At 32.5% G+C, this 19,624-nt stretch overlaps 1 protein-coding gene and 1 pseudogene across 1 annotated transcript; one reads left to right on the plus strand and one right to left on the minus strand.

Annotated features, from left to right (window-relative positions):
- The first annotated feature begins 638 nt into the window (after positions 1-638).
- On the plus strand, positions 639-13,710 carry LOC120195078 (two-component response regulator ARR8-like). The gene is made up of 7 exons (XM_039197192.1): positions 639-784; positions 11,628-11,802; positions 11,879-12,053; positions 12,119-12,210; positions 12,669-12,746; positions 12,949-13,016; positions 13,151-13,710. The coding sequence occupies exons 1-7, from the start codon at positions 639-641 to the stop codon at positions 13,251-13,253; spliced, it is 837 nt and encodes a 278-aa protein (XP_039053123.1). The 3' UTR covers positions 13,254-13,710.
- On the minus strand, positions 13,605-18,590 carry LOC120194893 (annotated as a pseudogene).
- Between the last annotated feature and the right edge of the window lie 1,034 nt (positions 18,591-19,624).

The raw sequence follows: 19,624 nt of genomic DNA on the forward strand, positions 1-19,624 counted from the left end.
ACCCTTACTTAGAATTTATGAATCATAATAAATATCCGTCGATTTGATATTTGACCATTTGCTTCCTTGAATGTTGTAGCATGAACTGGTATCTTTTATTATTGATTACATTACTTTCTTTAGCTTCAATTTCCTTTGATTCATCTTATTGTAAAAAAACTATAATTTAATAATTTCCCTCCATGTTGTTTCGACATCCGTAGTATTAGTTTGCTATCACTTTATTACTTGATTTGTGATACGTGCACTTACGTTGTTTGCTATAGCATTTTCGTAGCATCAAGTTGTGATAACTATCCAAAAGAGTTATTTTTGGTAGCCTAAATTATATAAGTTTAGTTTGAACTTAAGCATATTTAGGAGCATTTTAGGATTAAATTTACTTAATTTTTCATATTTTGCATGTTATGAGCATAGTGGGTAGTTAAGGGCTACACTTGATTTTTGTTACTGTAAAATGTTGCACCGATGCTATAACACTGTAGAAAATACTAATCGAATGTTGTAACTAAACTCCATATGGTTGGAAGAATCTTTTTGATTAGAACAGTTGGTGCGGGTAGCTGTCATGTGGATAGATAACACCTGAAACATGAATTTATCCTATTGAGTGATGAAATTTTCATTCAAGCTATAAAATGGGAGTACTTAGGTGCAAAAAGTGTGAGGATGGTGAGAGATCAAAAGTACCATTTTCACGTTATTTCTTTTCAAGCCATGGATGCCTAAATTTTCTGCCAGGGATTGTTGCAGCAGAAAGGAAGCTTGCTGAAGAGCTTCAGTGGTCAGCGGGTCACCGTTCAACACCTTCTATTGAAAGAGGGAGTGTTTCGAATGTTTAACTTGTTATTGGATGTTTATTATGAATTTCTTTATTTTGTGTTCTCTTGGATATTTGGTTTATGAGCTTTGAACTTCATGATTGCGAGTAGAAATATTTGCAACATATAAATCTAGAAGTAGTTTTATTTGAGTTGCTATATACTTGTGTGAGCTTTGGTGTTGCTAAGTAGCATAGTTACATTGAAAAATGTGCAGCCAGTTGATTAACATTGTTAATGGTTTGAATCTTAATTGATGAAAATTATTAAAGTAGTTCAAATGGATTTAATCAATGTTGATTACATAGATTAATATTCAACGCTTGCATATAATTTGGGAATCATAATAGCATATTCGTCGATTCGATATCTGACCATTTATTTCCTGGAATGTTGTAGCATGAACTGGTATATTTCTTTATTGATTACATTACTTTCACTTTAGCATCAATTTTGTTGAAAACATTTTGATGTTTTGATATAACAAATAAAGTGTTAATGAATTTTAAGATTTTATATTGAATTTTAAAGTATATTCGATTAAACTATTCGAATACAAAAAATTACTCCAAGTTTTTCAAATGTCAATTTCAATCCTTACTAAAGTGTAAAATTGTGTTTCATACTTCAAATGTTTTTGAAACAATTTCTACAAAGTATTTCGAGCCTTAATCGAGCCAAAAATAATTTAAATAGGGAGGTACCCGATACCCTATGCCAATTTTGGCTCTGAGAAAAACAGAATGCTCAATGGGTATCGATACCCCCTTAGAGTAACCGATACCCCTTGTAATTTAACAGTCGAAATATTTGAATTATAATGCAAGTACCGATACCCATTGAAGGGGTACCATACCCCACGCTCCCAGCAGCCTTTTTTAAGAGGGTTTTCACACTACAACGGCTCTAACATCACCCAAATGATTCACAACGGCTAGAATCAATCCAAGGTGTATTTAAACAAGTTCTGAAGCCATTGATCAATGAGAATTCATTGAGAAACAAGAGAGAAAGCATCAAACATCAAGTTTGTGCAATTCAAGCCAATTTTCCTTCAATATTCATTTTGCTTTCAAGAACACATATTGTGCTCATTTGTAATCATCTTTGAGTGTTCTTTCTTGTTAGAATTGTGCAAACATATTGCATTGTGAGGTTTTTCTGTAAGTTTGCGAAATTTGTATTGTTCTCTTTGGGAGAGAGTGTTATCAAGAATTTGAGGTATAATTCTTGAGGGATTTGTAAGGTTACTCTTTTTCCTCAAAATAAAGACAAATTAGTAAATTTGTGAAAAATCCTTAGTGTGGATAGCTAAGGTAGTGGACGTAGACTTTGGTTGAGAAAGTCGAACCACTCTAAATCGTTGTGCAATTATTTTCTATTTTCTACAAAAGCTTCCACCAAAATTTTTATTGTCAATTCACCCCCCTCTGGCTATTTCGTCGATCGATTAACTCAACAATTGGTATCAGAGCCTCACATATTTAAAGGTTTAATCACCTCTTGAGTCGATTCGGGAGGAGTTATATCGATATTCAAGTCATCAATGGCCTCTACTTCAAACTTTGACTTTGGTCTTGATTCAATGCTCGTCAACAAGCCTCATTTCTTCAATGGAGCTAATTATGCTTATTGGAAGAATATAATGAGGTACTTTATTCAAGCAAGTGACATAGGAGCATGTAATATCATAGAAGACAGATACATCATACCTTTGACTCATTCAAGATTGTGGAGTGAAGGAGATACAAGAATGTTCCAGCTTAACTCAAAGGATATCTATATTATATTTTGTGCTCTTGGAGATGAATATGGAAGAGTTATCTTGTACAACTGCCAATAAGATAGGGATAAACTACAAGTCATGAAGACACAAAGGAGGTAAAAGAATCTAAAATTAGTCTTCTAACTCATAGCTATGAAAATTTCAGGATGAAACCGGATGAAACTGGATGAAGACATCAAAGCTATGACGGATAGATTTTCCGTGATTGTCAATAGTCTCAAATCATATTGAGAGTTCATTCCAAATGAGAAGCTTGTGAGGAAGTTAGTTTACTCTCTTCCAAAAGTTTGACAATCAAATAAGACGACGATTATCGAGACTAAAAATTTAAAATCTTTAACCCTCGATGAGCTAATCGGTTTCTCTCACACATGAAATGATGCTTCAAGATGAGGAAGACCTCGAGAAAAGAGAAAGAATGAGACGGAGAAGAAGAAGAATGATGGAGTTACTCTCAAATCCAAAAAAGATGAGAGTGATTCTGATAAAGATGACGATGACGAGGAAATGACATTATTTGCCAAAAGGTTCAGAAAACTAATGAAGCCCAATAGAGGAAGAAAATTCAAACGTAATGAAGGCTTCAAGAATGAACCAAAAGAGAAGGACACTATCATTTGCCACGAATGCAAAAAGCCCGGGCATGTCAAATATGATTGCCCACAATTAAAGAAAAATGGTCAATCCAAGAAGAAGCATAAGACACACGTGGCTACATGGAGCGATGAAGAAGCTTCCGATGAAGAGGAACAAGAAGTAGCAAACTTGTGCTTAATAGCTTTTAGGGAGGATTCTCAGGTAACCTCTAACTCATTTAATTTCGAAGATTGTTCTTTTGATGAGTTGTTAGAGGAATATACTGGGTTGGCTTCGGATTATGAGAAATTATTTTTAAAATACAAAAGTGATATTTCAAAATTGAAAATGAAAATTAATCTCATCCAAGACCAACATGATCTTGAAAGTAAGGACAAAGAATTGCAAATCAAATTAGATGAATTTGAAAAGAAAAGTACGGATTTCATATCTTACTTTCAAGAGTTAATGACGATCATCAAAACGAAATTGATGATCTTAAAGCTTCTTTTAATAAAGTTGGAACAAAACGCTTTGAAATGGAGAAAGTTCAAAATCCAACTTTGTTAGATAAAGTTTTAAAAACTACAATCATAGAGGTCCCAAAGAACCTCTAATGGAAAAATCATTAGAAGTATATGGATTCCTAAAGAACTCGTACTACTAAAGATAAGGTATCCTACACAAATGGATACCCAAGGGACTAAGATTTTAGAAACTAATGAATATGGACCCAAGGCATAAAATACAAGTTCAAACTCATGGTACCTTGATAGTGGATGCTCAAGAAACATGACCAGAGACAAGAACCGATTTATAGAGCTTAACGAGAAAAATGGAGGAGAGGTAACTTTTGGTGATAATTCAAAAGGTCACATTGAAGGTATAGGCACTATAGGTAATATCTCTTCCATAAAAATTAAAATGTTTATATGTGAATGGATTAAAGCATAATCTATTGAGTATTAGTCAATTATGTGATAAAGGATACAATGTCTTATTTGAAACAAATGGTTGTAAAGTTATGGACATTACATATAATCGGATTATGCTTGTTGGTCATAGAATAGGAAACATTTATATGGTGCATTTAGATTCATTAAATATGACTAATTTATGTCTAGTTGCTAAGGATGAACATGATAGTTGGTTATGGCATAGGAGACTAGGACATACTAGCATGAGTATTTTACAAAGACTAATTCAAGGAGATTTAGTAAAAGGATTGCCAAAGCTAAAATTTAATAAAGATAAATATGTGATGCTTGTGCTAAAGGAAAACATCAAAGAGCATCCTTAAGTCCATTAATGATGTATCAACTAGAGTATTATAATTGATCTATATAGATCTTTTTGGGCCAATTAGGACTGTTAGCTTGGGTGGAAAACAATATTGCTTTGTATTGGTAGATAATTATCTAGATATACTTAGGTTCTATTCTTAAGTACTAAAGATAAAGCATTAGAAAACTTCATCACGTTTTCAAAAGTAATCCAAAATGAAAAAGTTACTCCATAATTAGTGTTAGGATCATGGTACTGAATTTGAAAATCTTGGATTTATTGATTTTTTTAATTCTAATGGTATTACCCATAATTTTCAGCACCTAGAACCCCTCAACAAAATGGAGTTGTTGAGAGGAAAAATCGAACTTTAGAAGAAATGGTTATAATCATGCTTTGTGAAAACAATTTGCCAAAATATTTTTGGGCGGAAGCCACAAATACCGCTTATTATGTTACAAATCGAGTAATGATTAGTACAATTTTAAAGAAAACTCCATTTGAACTTTTCAAAAATAAAAATCCTAACATTAGTTATTTTCATCCTTTTGGATGTAAATTTTTTGTTTTAAACAACGGTAAAGACAATCTTGGCAAATTGATGCTAAAAGTGATGAAGGAATTTTTCTGGGTTATTCCTTAAATTCTAAAGCTTATCGAGTATTTAATAAAGAACTTTAGTTGTAGAAGAGTCTATACATGTTTTCAATGATAATCCCCTTCTGAGGAAGGATTTTTGTGTTGATGATGATGTTGGTGTTGTAAAAGCAAATGACGTTAGATATGTTGGAGAACCATCATCAAAGAAGAAAAAAAAAAAGATGAGGACACTCACGATGTCCTCAGAATCCAACCATTGAAGAAAGGGAAGTATTACCCAGAGAATACAACTATGTCAAGGATGGTGAGATAATAGGTGATCCATCCAAAGGGTAACAACTCTATCTTCTCTTAGAATATATGTAATTATGTTGCATTTATCTCATGCATAGAGCCTAAGAATATTAAAGAAGCATTAATGATGAACATTGGATCATGGCTATGCAAAGAGTTAAATCAATTTGAGAGAAGTAAAGTATGGACATTAGTTGAAAGGCCTAGTAATAAATCTACTGTAGGTACTAGAAGGGTATTTAGGAATAAACTTGATGAAAGTGGTAATATAGTGAGGAACAATGCTAGACTTGATGCTCAAGACTATACTCAAGAAGAGGGCATAGATTACGATGAAAAATACGCTCTCGTAGCTAGGATAGAAGTAATTAGAATGTTATTAGCACTTGCATATTTCAATGAATTTAAATTATATCAAATGGATGTTAAAAGTGCATTTTAAATGGTTTTATAAAAGAATAAGTGTATGTTGAACAGCCTCCTGGTTTTGAAGATTCAAAATTTCCAGATCATTTTTTAAATTGACAAAAGCTCTTTATGGTTTAAAGCAGCTTCTAGAGTTTGGTATGAAAGATTGTCAAATTTTTGATAGAAAAAGGTTTTTCAAAAGGGAAGGTTGACACTACATTGTTTTTAAAGCGAAAAGGTAAAAATATATTAGTAGATCAAATTTATATTGATGAAATAATATTTGGTTTTACTAATGATGCTCTTTGCCAAGAAATTTCTAAGCTAATGCAGAGTGAATTCGAGATGAGCATGATGGGGGAACTCTCATTTTCTTGGGACTCCAAATCAAGCAAAGAAAAAAATGACATCTTCGTCAATCAAGCAAAATACGTCAATGATATGCTCAAGAAATTTGGATTTGAAAATGGGAACCTCATGCTACTCCAAAGAGCTCTTCTACAAGCTTGACAAAGATGAAAGAGGTAATGTGTGGATGTTAAATTGTATAGGTCAATGATTGGCTCTTTGCTTTATTTAACCGCAAGTAGACCAAATATTATTTAGTGTTTGCTTGTGTAGATTTCAATCATGGCCTAAGGAATCACATTTACTAGCCGTTAAGAGAATCTTTAGATACCTTAAGGACACTCCTAGTTTAGGACTTTGGTATCCTAGAGACTCTAGCTTTAGCTTGTATACCTTCTCAGATGCGAATTATGGAGGATGCAAAATATTTAAGAAAAACACCTCTGGTACTTGTCAATTCCTAGGAAATATGTTAATTTCATGGTTTTCAAAGAAACAAATTTGTGTTGCATTATCTACCACTGAAGCGGAATACATTTCAGTCGGTAGTTGTTGTGCACAAGTTTTATGGATGAAACAACAACTTTTAGATTATGGAATTGAAGTAGGTACAATACCTATCAAGTGTGACAATACTAGTGCTATTTGTCTCACTAAAAATCACATCTAACACTCTAGAACTAAGCACATTGAAATTAGACATCATTTCATTAGAGATCATGTCGCTAAAGGAGATGTAGTTCTAGAATTTGTTGATACTTTGCACCAATTAGCATATATTTTTAAAAAAAACCTTTAGATAAAGAAAGATTTTGGAAACTTAGGAGAGAATTAGGTTTAACTGACCTATATTCACTTAGTGTTTAAAATTATTTTAGCACTTTTAATTAAGATTGAAAAATGCTCATAAAAATAACAATTTTGATTACATTCTTTGCTATTAGTTAGGGGGAGTTTATTATCCTTAGAGAAAATTAATAATATGCTCAAATAAAATTTAAGGATAGATTTGATTGATTGAACATAGTTAATTTTCGTAATATGAGTTGCCAATACCACTAGAGTAAATTAATTTAGCATTCTAAGTGTTTAAAAGTAGATTTTTTACATTTATGTGCACTAGGTATCGATACCCCCTTTATAGGTATCGATACCCCCTTGCTAGGTATCAATACCCCTTCAACGTGTATCGATACCCTCTTTGAATGTGTAATGATACCCCCTTGCTAGGTATCAATACCCCTTCAACGTGTATCACACCCTCTTTGAATGTGTATTGATACCCCTATAAGGGTACCGATATCCCCTGTCGGGTTTAGGCTTTAAATCCCTAAAAATCATCATTTTTCCCAAAACCCTTTTAAACACTCTCCATCGTTGTTTCTCCCCTCTTCACTCTTAAAGTCCTCCTTACTCATATCCTTCGAATACAAGTCAGAAATCGCTCGCTTTTCAACTCCTAATCTTGCTAGCATCATCAATTAGTGCAAATTACATCACTTCTCACTCAATCTCAAAATTTTCAAGGTATTATCCTAAAACCACTATTTTATTGATTTTTGAGCTTAGGACTAGTTTTGATTAGTTCTAGGTTGAACTATATATCGGGCATTGATTATATGATGTTTCTAAACTAGATTCTACAACCAATTTCATCAAAAACAAGATTTTATCAAAAAAAAAAATTTAAAATTTCGAAATAAAAATGTTTTGATTTTAAATTGTTGTTTTTATTTAATTATGTTGTTTTGAAAACTACATTGATTTTCAAACATTGTTTTCAACATAGTTTTCAAATTGCCCATTAAGATTATTTTAGAGAACCTTGAAATATTGAGGACTCTTTGAGTTTTGGGATTGATATTGTTGCATACATATGTTTTTAAAATTACAGGTATCTATCCTATCCGATTTCTTGAACCAGTCTAAAAACGCCCTAAGTCATCTAGTCGTTCAAACCGACCACCAAACCCACCTCCAAATTCACCTCCTATTCAAACCATAAAATCCTAACCCTGATGATCCCGAATGACAATTCAAACTTGTGCTTTACAAACCTGGCCATAGGGATAATCTTTACCATAGGTTTATTTATCTCTTCGAGTCTTATAAAATTCGGGAAGAACATATCCCTTCTCTTCGAGCAATGTTAGATATGAACTTTAGATATCTTCCTACCCTACCAAGCTTGGAAATTTGATAACTTTTTCAACTCGAACCAGTAGTTTCCAACAACTTGTTCGAGTTTTCTATTCCAATGCGGTTTGTATCCAAAATGAAGCTCAAACCGAAACAATAAGAATTCAATTCTATCTTCTAGGTCAATTCATTTATATTGACTCGGACTATATAGCTACGTATTTGGTTTAGATAATAACAGTTTAGATAATGAAAAACAAATAGTAGGTACTCCTTACAAAGCCAAGACGAGTGCGAGTGTGTTAGATGCCATGATCGTTTCTTCATCTGATCATATCTTGGTGGTTTAGACTATTCGGAGGCAAATACTCCACTCTTAGAGCTTTAGACCTTTGGTGGATACATTATATCCATAAAAATAAGAAATAAACCTACCACAAATATCTTTGTTGAACTCGTTAAAACCGTAAACCTTGTCCTAATAAAAAGCTTGTTGAAACTCTAGTTTACGACTGTCTTCTGAGTAACTTGTTTATCAAGCCCAACTTAAGGTACGGCTTAATGTAGCCATCCCTCTCAAAAACAAAATCAACTTGACATCTTTAAAGAAATTGGGATGGAAAAAGGAAAATGATCAATGGGTTCGATCTACTGAGAAAACACCAGGAGCTAGCTCTTCACAAGCTCCTCCAGCACCGACAGCGGATGACGATCCAGAACTTCAAGATCTATTTCAAGATATCGACGGATGAGAAGGTCGACGCGCTTACATGTGATGTGGCCAATATATGGGCACATTTATCTCCTCTGCTCCACTGATTAACGTTTAGACTGTTTCTTGCTTTGTTTTCTTAAGTTTAGATAGAAATTATTGTTAAAACATTTTGGATGTTTTTGGATTTGTTTGTTATGGTTGTTTGGATGATTGAACTAGAATGCTTATATTTATATATTTGGTTTGGTCGAATTTTTAATTTGAATTTAATGTTTTATTAATTTTTGCATCATTTAGAATATGACCAATTACCATTGCACATTATCTATGAATATTGATTTATAGAACTAATGGCTAATCTTTCTCTTGATTGTGATCTTAGCAGCTTATGTTTTATCTAAATAGCAATTGGCTAATTTTTCAAAAACCTTGTTTAAAAACGTTTTAGAGTCTTTTTGATTTAACAAAAAGGGGGAGAAGTGTTATAGTAAGGGGGAGTAATTTTCAAAAATTGATTTCAAAAATGATTTTCAATAAGAAAATCTTAAAATTACTAAAATGTTTTGTTATATCAAAAAGGGGGAGATTGTTGAAAACATTTTGATATTTCGATATAAAAAATAAAGTGTTAATGATTTTTAAGATTTTATATGAATTTTAAAGTATATCGATTAACTATTTGAATATCAAAATATTACTTCAAGTTTTTCAAAGGTCAATTTCAATCCTTACTAAAGTGTAAAATTGTGTTTCATACTTCAAATGTTTTTAAAACAATTTCTACAAAGTATTTCGAGCCTTAATCGAGACAAAAATAAGTTTGAAATAAGGAGGTACTGAAACCCCTCATAGGGTGTACCGATACCCCTATGCCAATTTTGGCCCCGAGAAAAACATAATGCACAATGGGTATCGATACCCCCTTAGAGGTACCGATACCCCTAGTCATTTAACGGTCGAAATATTTGAATTTTACACTGTAGTACCGATACCTAGTGAAGGGGTACCGATACCCCATGCTCCCATCAACCTTTTTCAAGAGGGTTTTCACACTACAATGGCTCTAACATCACCCAAATGATTCGCAATGGCTAGAATCAATCCAATGTGTATTTAAACAAGTTCTGAAGCCATTGATTAACAAGAATTCATTGAGAAACAAGAGAGAAATAATCAAACATCAAGTTTGTGCAATTCAAGCCAATTTCCTTAATATTCATTTTGCTTTCAAGAAAACATATTGGCCATTTGTAATCATCTTTGATGTTGTTTTCTTGTTATAAATTGTGCAAACATATTGCCTTGTGAGGTTTTTCTGTAAGTTTGCAAATTTGTATTGTTCTCTTTGGAAGAGAGTGTTCTCAAGAATTTGGGGTATAATTCTTGAGGGATTTGTAAGGTTACTCTTTGTCCTCAAAAGAAACAAATTAGTGAATTTGTGGAAAATCCTTAGTGTGGATAGCTAAGGTAGTGAACGTAGACTTTGGTTAAGAAAGTCGAACCACTCTAAATCGTTGTGCAATTATTTTCTATTTTCTGCAAAAGCTTCCACCAAAATTTTTATTGCCAATTCACCCCCACTTGGCTATTTTGTCGATCGATTAACTCAACAAATTTTCTTTGGTTTATCTTATTATCAAAAAATCTAATATAATCAATTTGCTCCCTATGGGTTCATATGTGGCATTAGTTTGCTACCACTTTATACTCGATTTGATACGTGCACTGCTTTGTACGGGAGGAGGGACCTTGAAGGTGCGGAAACGAAGCCAGGCTCCATCCTATCTACATGGTTGCCACATACAGTGAAATCTTCGTAGAAGCTTCCCTCGAAGTTGACTCTGTAAGGGTGAATAGTAAGTTGTGAAACACTCTATGCTTCTTCTTTGTTTAACTCCATGAGCTCCTTGGTCATATAATGGTCAAATAATGCCCCCTCATTCATTCAAAATGGGGGATTTTGAGTGAAGATGAGAGAGTGGGGATGAAAAAAATGGTAGGTCAAAATAATGGTCAAATAATGCAAAAAAATATATTAACGTGTCACGTCAATTTTGTCACCCGCAATAACGATTGTTAAGGTCAAGTGATCATTTTGTAACAAACGATAATGTTAGTGACCGATTTATGATTTTCAAACGTCAATGGTAAAAACAAACACTTACTCAAACGTTAGTGATCATTGGCATAGTTTACCCTATTTTTTTCAGTCATCTATTCCAACCCTTAAAAATGTATAAAAAATTAAAAAAAAAATTTGAAAATAAACAAATGACAACAGAGATCTAATCAGGATTTTCCTTGGTAATCAAACAAAATCCGGGAAAATAAAGAGAAAACGACAGTGACCGAATGAGGAAGAGAAAGAAAAATGTGCCCACACACGTTACACAGAATCTAGGGAGAGATCACAACTACATATATATTTAATATTTCATTAATGTAAAATTAATTTACAATTATAACTGAATTTAACTAGCTGTATATAAAAATACTAGATAATATAAAAAAATATCTTCTGTCTACATAATTCATATTACATGAAGCTTTCATCGCACAAATAAAAAAATATAAAATTCTTGAATACTAATGATTTTATTCATTAATAAATGATAGTATAAATTTATACTCTCACACAACATTCTAATAATATAAGTTTCATTTGCTGCAAAATACTAGTTGCCGTTCTCGGAACAACTCTATTTTCTTCTCTCTACACTCTTTATTTCATTCATTCATTCAGATTAAACCGAAGCAATTCCAACTCTTTCTTCCCTTCTTTCTCTGATCTCTCACGAGCAACCGAGCCTTTTGTTAATGGAGTTGATGAAATCAGACGATACTGTCTGAACTTCTTTCTCTGATCTCTCACGAGCAACCGAGCCTTTTGTTAATGGAGTTGATGAAATCAGACGATACTGTTCTGAACAGACAACCTTGGGAAGAAGAAATTATGCAGAAACAGAAGAAGAGGAAGAAGAAGAAGAAGAAGAACGTCGCCGTTTTCATGTTTTGGCCGTCGATGACAGCGTTATCGACAGGAAGTTATTGGAGAAGCTCCTCAAAGCTTTTTCATGCCAAGGTAAGATCATAAATTGATTTATTTTTCAAAGCTGTTTGGTTCAGACATGATGTATATAATTGCAGTGACGTGCTTGGAGTCTGGGGAAAAAGCGTTGGAATATCTAGGGCTGCTTCATAACTCAACAACACCTGCTTCGTCTTCCCAACAACATCAGGTTTTAAATATCATAAAGTTAGTTTTAGAATAAAAATATTGTATTCTTTACAGTTTTCAAAATCATTCCAAGGTAATTAGCTCAAGATTTACTTATTAAAATTTAGGGGTCATTTTATTGTTTTAGTTAATTTTCCAAGGTATTTGCATACAACATATATTTTTTTTTAAAAAAATCATTTAATGGCTACGTTATTCGATGTGTCTTTTTCTTTTTAACTTGATAATAGAGAAAAACAACCCATTAATTTAACCGCCATTAATGCATGCTGTTTTTGCTAAACAAAATTGGTTCTCTTGCACTCTTTAACTTTTTTTCTTTCTTTCAAAGAACAGAAGCTAAACAGATGAATAGATGGTTTTCTTGGACTCTTATTTGATTAGATAATTAAAGTTATTTATTAATTTTGATATTTTTAGTTTAAACTAATATTTTCTTGTGTTTCTTATGGAATATAGGGACTTAACGTCAACTTAATCATGACAGACTTTTCAATGCCAGGAACGAGCGGCTATGATTTACTCAAGCGCGTCAAGGTGAACCCAATCATACCTAATTATGTAACTGCAGTGTTTAAATTTACTCCAATTTTAAATGTCAGGCGATCTCTTACATAGGGTTTGAAACTGTAGTTTAAAGGTTAATAAGTTATTTATTGACTGGATCAATTTTAAATAAATTAAATGATCTCGCATTCTCAAGATTATACTTTAACTTGGTATTTACTTACAATTGCAGGGATCTTCTTGGAAAGATGTCCCAGTGGTGGTGATGTCATCAGAGAATGTACCTTCAAGAATTAGCATGTAAGTCTCTCTTCCCCCCCCCCCAAAAAAAATGAATTAGCGTGTCAGTTTTTTTTCATATTTTCTCCTTTTTTTTTCCTTTGAAGAGAAAGAAAGTGAAATGATTAAAGTAATTGAGAAAATGATGAATGCAGGTGCCTGGAAGGAGGTGCAGAAGAATTCATGTTAAAGCCTCTTCAATTATCAGACCTACACAAAATCCAAGCTCACCTTCTCAAATCCCTTCCTCACCCTTAGTTCACCACGACGTCAAACATAATATTAGAAGGATGACAATGGTTAACATCTATCACTTAAGCAAGAGATAATGGCCTAATATATCTTCTGACGCTAGTTAAAGAAGACCAAAAATGAAACCACTACCAGTAGTAAGTAGTATGAAAGTGTACAACGTATTTTGTTAGGGGAACTATTTACACATATCTAAATCCACGGGGGTTCAAGTCTAAAACATTACATGCAAGTATTGATAATTTATGCAATTTCCATATTATATTTTAGGGTTCCTAAACTACTACTCCCATACTAAAAAAATATCGTCAAAGCAAGTAGCAGCGACTGAAAACATTAGAAAGGACATAAGTGAACAAACTCAAGTATCATCTCTAGATTTAACTTGCTCTGATGTTTCCTGCGGACAAACTATTACAACTAACTGCTCACAAAACTATTATAAATTAAAAGCTAAAAGTCCGAAAATCACAACCTACATTATTTCATAAATAAGATTTTTTTTTTTTTAAATTAAAAGAGATTCATTGAACTAAAAGGGAAGGAGGCGAGGAAGAAGATCCGGCATCATCCAATCGATGGCAGTTCCTGTATAAAACTGCAAATCCACACGCCATCTACAAGGAGTAAAAATGATTAAATGATTTCAGCATAAACGGCTTTTTATCATTTGTTCGCTTATACTATTAGATTAAAAGAACGGCATTACTTGTAAGAAACTTACCCTTTTCAGAGCTCATCCTTCGCTGATTCTTGTTTAACAGTTTTGTCCTTGTTCTGTTCAATGAAGTTGATGATGTCTTCCTTGGTCCTATCGCCCTCGTATGGAGTTATGTTTCCACTTGAAGATCTAAAATAAATGGTTGGATAACCTCTAACATCAAAGCTCTCGTTAACAATATCATTTACAGTTGCATCCTGCAAAGAAAAATGGAGAAGCAAATGGGTAAAAAAATTCTTTCCCAAAATGTAGGTCAGTTAACAACACTCGGACTAAGAAGTGACTGTCAGATACGAGAGGGTGTCCAACACAGGTGTGTTTATATTTTCTAAGCTTTCACATATATTTGGAAGCATCTTGCAGGATCATATACCTGCATCCATGTCCAAATATGCATCTGACACAAGTATCAGACATAATTGCTCCAAGAAAAATGAAAAATTAGAGCAACATAGATCTAACACACACGATGTCAACACAACATATAAGAGATGCGGGTCCCTGCAACAATTAGTGCCACTAAAGTACCATTATAGCTATAATCCATTAAAAAGATTCTTCCTGATAATTTATCTAAAATCACCAACTAAATAATAAAAATCATCATAGCGTTCTGAGAGAGTATTCTACCAACAATAACCCATGGAGAATTTTTTAAGCACTTATAATTTCTATTATACACTCTCGCTAATCAGAGTGCAGCTAAAAACTTCAGCTGACCAAAACATATAAAAAACCGAAGATGAAACTTTACAACTGGGATAATATTTCAATATTATAGAAAGCAATACAAAACCAACTAAAATAAAAGAAACTTACAAGTTTTGCAATCAAAACACTAGCATCTTTTTCGTAATGGACAGCAATTTCTTGCAATGCCACACCAGGGGGCATAAATTCAAGAAGAACTGCAGAAAGAAAAGCTTGAAATCATTTTACTACGAAAGGTGATTTCAAAAGTATAATTGCTTAATTATACATGAAAATTGAAGTCTCTCCCAACAGCTGTAAATCACTTGAAAACTCAAACAAACGTGGTCAAAAGCATTACTCTACTCCCTAATTTAAGATTCACAAAATAGCTACCACGTAGCTCTGAAAACGGAAAAAAGAATAAGCTATTCACTTCAAAGTTAAAATTTTAGATTCACATAACTATACCATATCTTCACAACAAAAATAAGTTATCCACCAGTTCATTCCAAATTCAAAGTTCCACACTGTTGGATGAAAAAACTGCATGCAATTATAAGAGTATTATGTCTTCTACATAATATAACCATCCGATATCAAGTGTGACAGGTTTTTTTTAGTTTGGGGGGGAAACTGAGAATAGCAAGAATCTACCAATTACACACCATTTTTTCCTGATTTGAAAACCATGTCTTCTAGGGTATCAGCAACAACCACTTTCACAGGTTCGTTATTCTCCTCAGGAACAGGTTCAGATTTTACATATGGTGAAACTTTTCCTTCCTGCAAAAGAGTATTTTAGCCAAAGAGGAACATTGAAAACTACCAAAATGTCTCATAACTCACACTTTCATACCTATCAATAACTCATGAACTTAACCAGCACAAGAGACAAAAAGTTGTGATTATACCAGAATTTTGATAGCAAGAATTAAGAAAGTATAAGTTTTATCATACTCCCAAAAAATACATTAAATCTAGTGAAGATGTCACCTTGTAATCCTTCACAAATGGTGCAATATCATCAGCCTTCAAATTTGGTTTCAAATACTTCTTTCCATCATTATTCTGAATGATTATTAGAGGTACTTGGCTTTCTTGAACTCCAAAATACTGTTTTCAAACAAAAAATAATAATTAGACTTGTGTAGCAAATGCAATAAACAAACTACTATATTCAAGTAGAGACTAACCTGGAAGGCAGCTTGACTAGCCTCAAGATCTCCCAAAAGGAAACCAATTCCATCTTGTTTGTATTGCTCAGCAACTTCACGGTACTTAGATTTTAAGGGATCAATACCCTCACCACTTAAGTTTGCAAACAACATAGCCTAACATATTCAGAATTTTCTATTAGTAGATGAGCTTAAAGGATGTAAGGATCAAATTATGACTCATGACAAGCAAACCAAAATGATATAGAAAAGAAAGCTGCTAGAAAACTGAATAACACGGTCCAAACTCTAAAGTGCATTAAAGGTGAATGAAGATATTTATTTGGTAGTTCAAACATGACAAACATTGGCATTCCAAGATAATGCTTGTTAGCAAACAAATGACAGCCACACTCTGATTTATTTCAAATTATATAAGAACTATAGGAGAAAAGTAGTTTCTGATCCTGTAAATTTACCTTATGGTTGGGACTGTTATAGAACTTGATAACAAATGGGTGATTGCTTGGGTCCTTGTTAAAAAGTGTAACAAGGGGAATGCTAGATTCTTCAACAAACTTCTCTAGAGCTTCCACATTAAAATCCTGCAAGAAATATCTTCAGTAAAAGATAATTGTGAGTGGTACAAATGCATCTAACAACATAAGTGAATTTGTATTTCAATGATGATATGATATAGATCATAGTCAATGCTCCAGGGTCCAGATAGATTAGCAATTCGCATATTGTTAAACATATTCATGTTTAAGTATCATATATTATATAATTTGGTAAATTAATCATTTTTATTATCTAAATTTTGACTTGTTCGTCTATTTGCGTCCCATCATGTTTTTAGTTATTTTCCCCATTTCATGTAGTTTATCATGCCAAACTTGCTAGCTCTAGCTCAAGATTACCTTGAAGTCAACAAAGAGTTCATCAAAGGCTTGAAAAGTCTGACCACAGGGCCAATCACTGATGATTCACCACGGGGAAGGTGCTTAGCATCTAAAGTATGACCAAATTCATAATCAGAACGCAATTTCAGCAAGTGTTATATAATTCTCAAACTCTTCGCCAGAGAATTTCTGGAACACTCCAACCTAGAAATAAAACACATACACGCATATCAGCTAAACTTCATAATGAAAAAAGGAAACAGAAGAGCAAAGAATTCTCAGAGAGCTTACAACTACTATTTTCTTGTCATCAATGAGCTCAGTGGCATCTTCTGTCGACTTCAATTCAGCAGAAGCAGGACCGCTTTGTTTCTTCAAATACTCCACAATACCATCAGCTTCACACGTGGCCCTTTGTATTCTTGAACATCCTTCCCTCCATTTCTCAAAATTTTAAGTGTAGGGTAACCCCTAACGTCATATTGATTTGCTAAACCTTTGTTTGCTTCCTCATTGGCGTCAACTTTGGCAAGAATGACTGGAGGGTAGTGTTTACTTAATATAGATGCTGCTTTCTCATACTACATGGGAAACAAAGAAGTTTTATTGTTATTAGGAGACTAAGCATATAAATTATCAATAAGAATTGAGTACTTCAGGGGAAATTTAATTCTTTTACCTCAGGAGCAAGATTCCTACAGTGCCCACACCTAAAGTAGAATTAAAAGAATTTAATGCCAAGAAGATAAACAAGACTAGCAAGGCATGATAAGGAAATGAAAGGAATTTGTTACAAATTTTAAACTGAGAAATTAAGTTAAATCTCTCAATAACAAAGCATTTCAAGGCTAATTAAATAATCATTGCATAAAATATATATCAATGATCATAGAATCATGTTTGCTACATTTAGATAACAAATTATAGAACAGAATAACTAGTAATATAATAAACCGAAGCGATCTAGAGATGTAGCCCATTCTTGCAAAATTTGTTTACTAAATGATGTCATGTTAGCACATCATAATCACACATGTAGCACTTTACATTTTAAGAAAGGTCAAACTCCAACAACCTAGCAGATTGAAAGTCGAAAGCAGTGCTTAAAAAGTATAAAATGAGGACTTTTCATAATAAAAACTTTATTGTTTCCTCATAATTTATGAGAGAATTTTCCTCTGATTCCAAAAGCAAGTGATTCTTTGAGGAACTCTATAAGCACTCAATTATATCACTTCAAGATAACCAAATGTCAGATAGCAAACTACGAGTTCAATTTTTCAAATTAATTTCTAACTTCTATCAAGTAAACTTATAATTGGACACTGATCTAAAATCTTAACAACTGAAATTAAAAACTTTCTCCAGGAAAAATAATATCTGGTAATAAAGAGTAAAATGCACTAAAAAATCTTTTTTAAAAGAGATTTTAGCCTCCTTAAATTCTAAATCAACAAATAAATTCATTGCATGCACTTGAATCCTCCTTTTCTCAAAGAAAAATAAAATTAAGATCTAAAAACTAATAAGCAAAAATTAGGCGCAAATGGGAAAAAAAAGATGAAAGACTTACCAAGGAGCGTAAAACTCGACGACGATAAACTTGTGCTTACTAACTGTATCAGTAAAGTTGGAATGATCCAAAGTCAAACAAACTCCTCCGATTCACTGTACTCTTCAGCTGAGATCGCAATTACAAAGCAGACGATTGCGACCAAAACAAACCAAACTGAAACACTTCTCGCCATTATCGAAACTCTCTTTCCCTCACTTTTTTTTTTGGGTATTTTTCTTTCTATTTTTCAGTCCTTGAGCTTATAGGGTTTTATGGAGCGATATAAAAGACTTTAGAAAGTGAATCAAGACCATAAATATGGTACTTGCTAGTTTGGTACGTCACGCTTTGGAGTACGCGATGATGAGAAGATGTTTTGGAATCTGGGTCTAATTTAGTTTTAGTCACTTGATTATGTTAAAATTTACAAATTAATTATTTTACTTTAATTTGACTTACTTTTATGGAATAATGGAATAATATATAACGTTACCTTTGTTCTTAACTTGGCACTTAAGAGAAAAAAATATCAACAGAATCCTTAAAGTATATTAATGTTGCTCATTAATTCCAAAACTAAATATCTTTAAAAAAACTGATAAATTAAAACGTGTCATATTAGTTATATTATTTTTCCCATTTTTTCTTCTAAAAAATTGGTTATTTATTGTGAAAATAGAAATAAATTATTATTAAAATAACAAAGAAGAATAAAAAAAAGCCACCAATTCTTTCTCATTCGAACAAGAACTTATGTAGAAAACTTATGGTTTTGTTTCTTTCAAAACTCGAATTAGGGTATTTTTATTTATTTCCTTTTATTTTTATTTTGAACTTGCGTTCTTCTTTGTCTGATTTTGTTTTCAATTTATTTTACGAATAATGTCAATTAAAAGCTCGAAATCATGCTAATCTACGCTTCAACTCCCCTAAAGTAGAGTAAAGAAATCTCACGGTTGTACTAGAGGTAATGGTGTTTTTTTTAATTAATCTAGATCAGTAAAAAAGTAATATTTGTTCAAAGATAACTCTCAACCTTTTAATATTGAGCGTTGTTATCTATGACACTTGAACCGGATCTTCAAGGAATAACAATAATTTATTTACCACGGAGGTCAATCGATTCATGTAAGAAAACTTGTTTAATATATAAGGTTTGATTTAATTCATTTTATATATCTATAAATAATGTGATTTATTTTTATGAAATGAAATAATGATGAAAATTTTAATATGAATGATGAATTAAAAAATAAAGCCTAAATATTATTCTTTGCAGTATTAGAATATATATAAAATTTAAAATTACAATAACAATAATAATAATATCAATTAAATTTAAATTTATAAGT

Source organism: Hibiscus syriacus, unplaced genomic scaffold (assembly GCF_006381635.1).
Source record: "Hibiscus syriacus cultivar Baekdansim isolate YM2019G1 unplaced genomic scaffold, ASM638163v2 tig00117005_pilon, whole genome shotgun sequence".
Lineage (NCBI taxonomy): Eukaryota > Viridiplantae > Streptophyta > Magnoliopsida > Malvales > Malvaceae > Hibiscus > Hibiscus syriacus.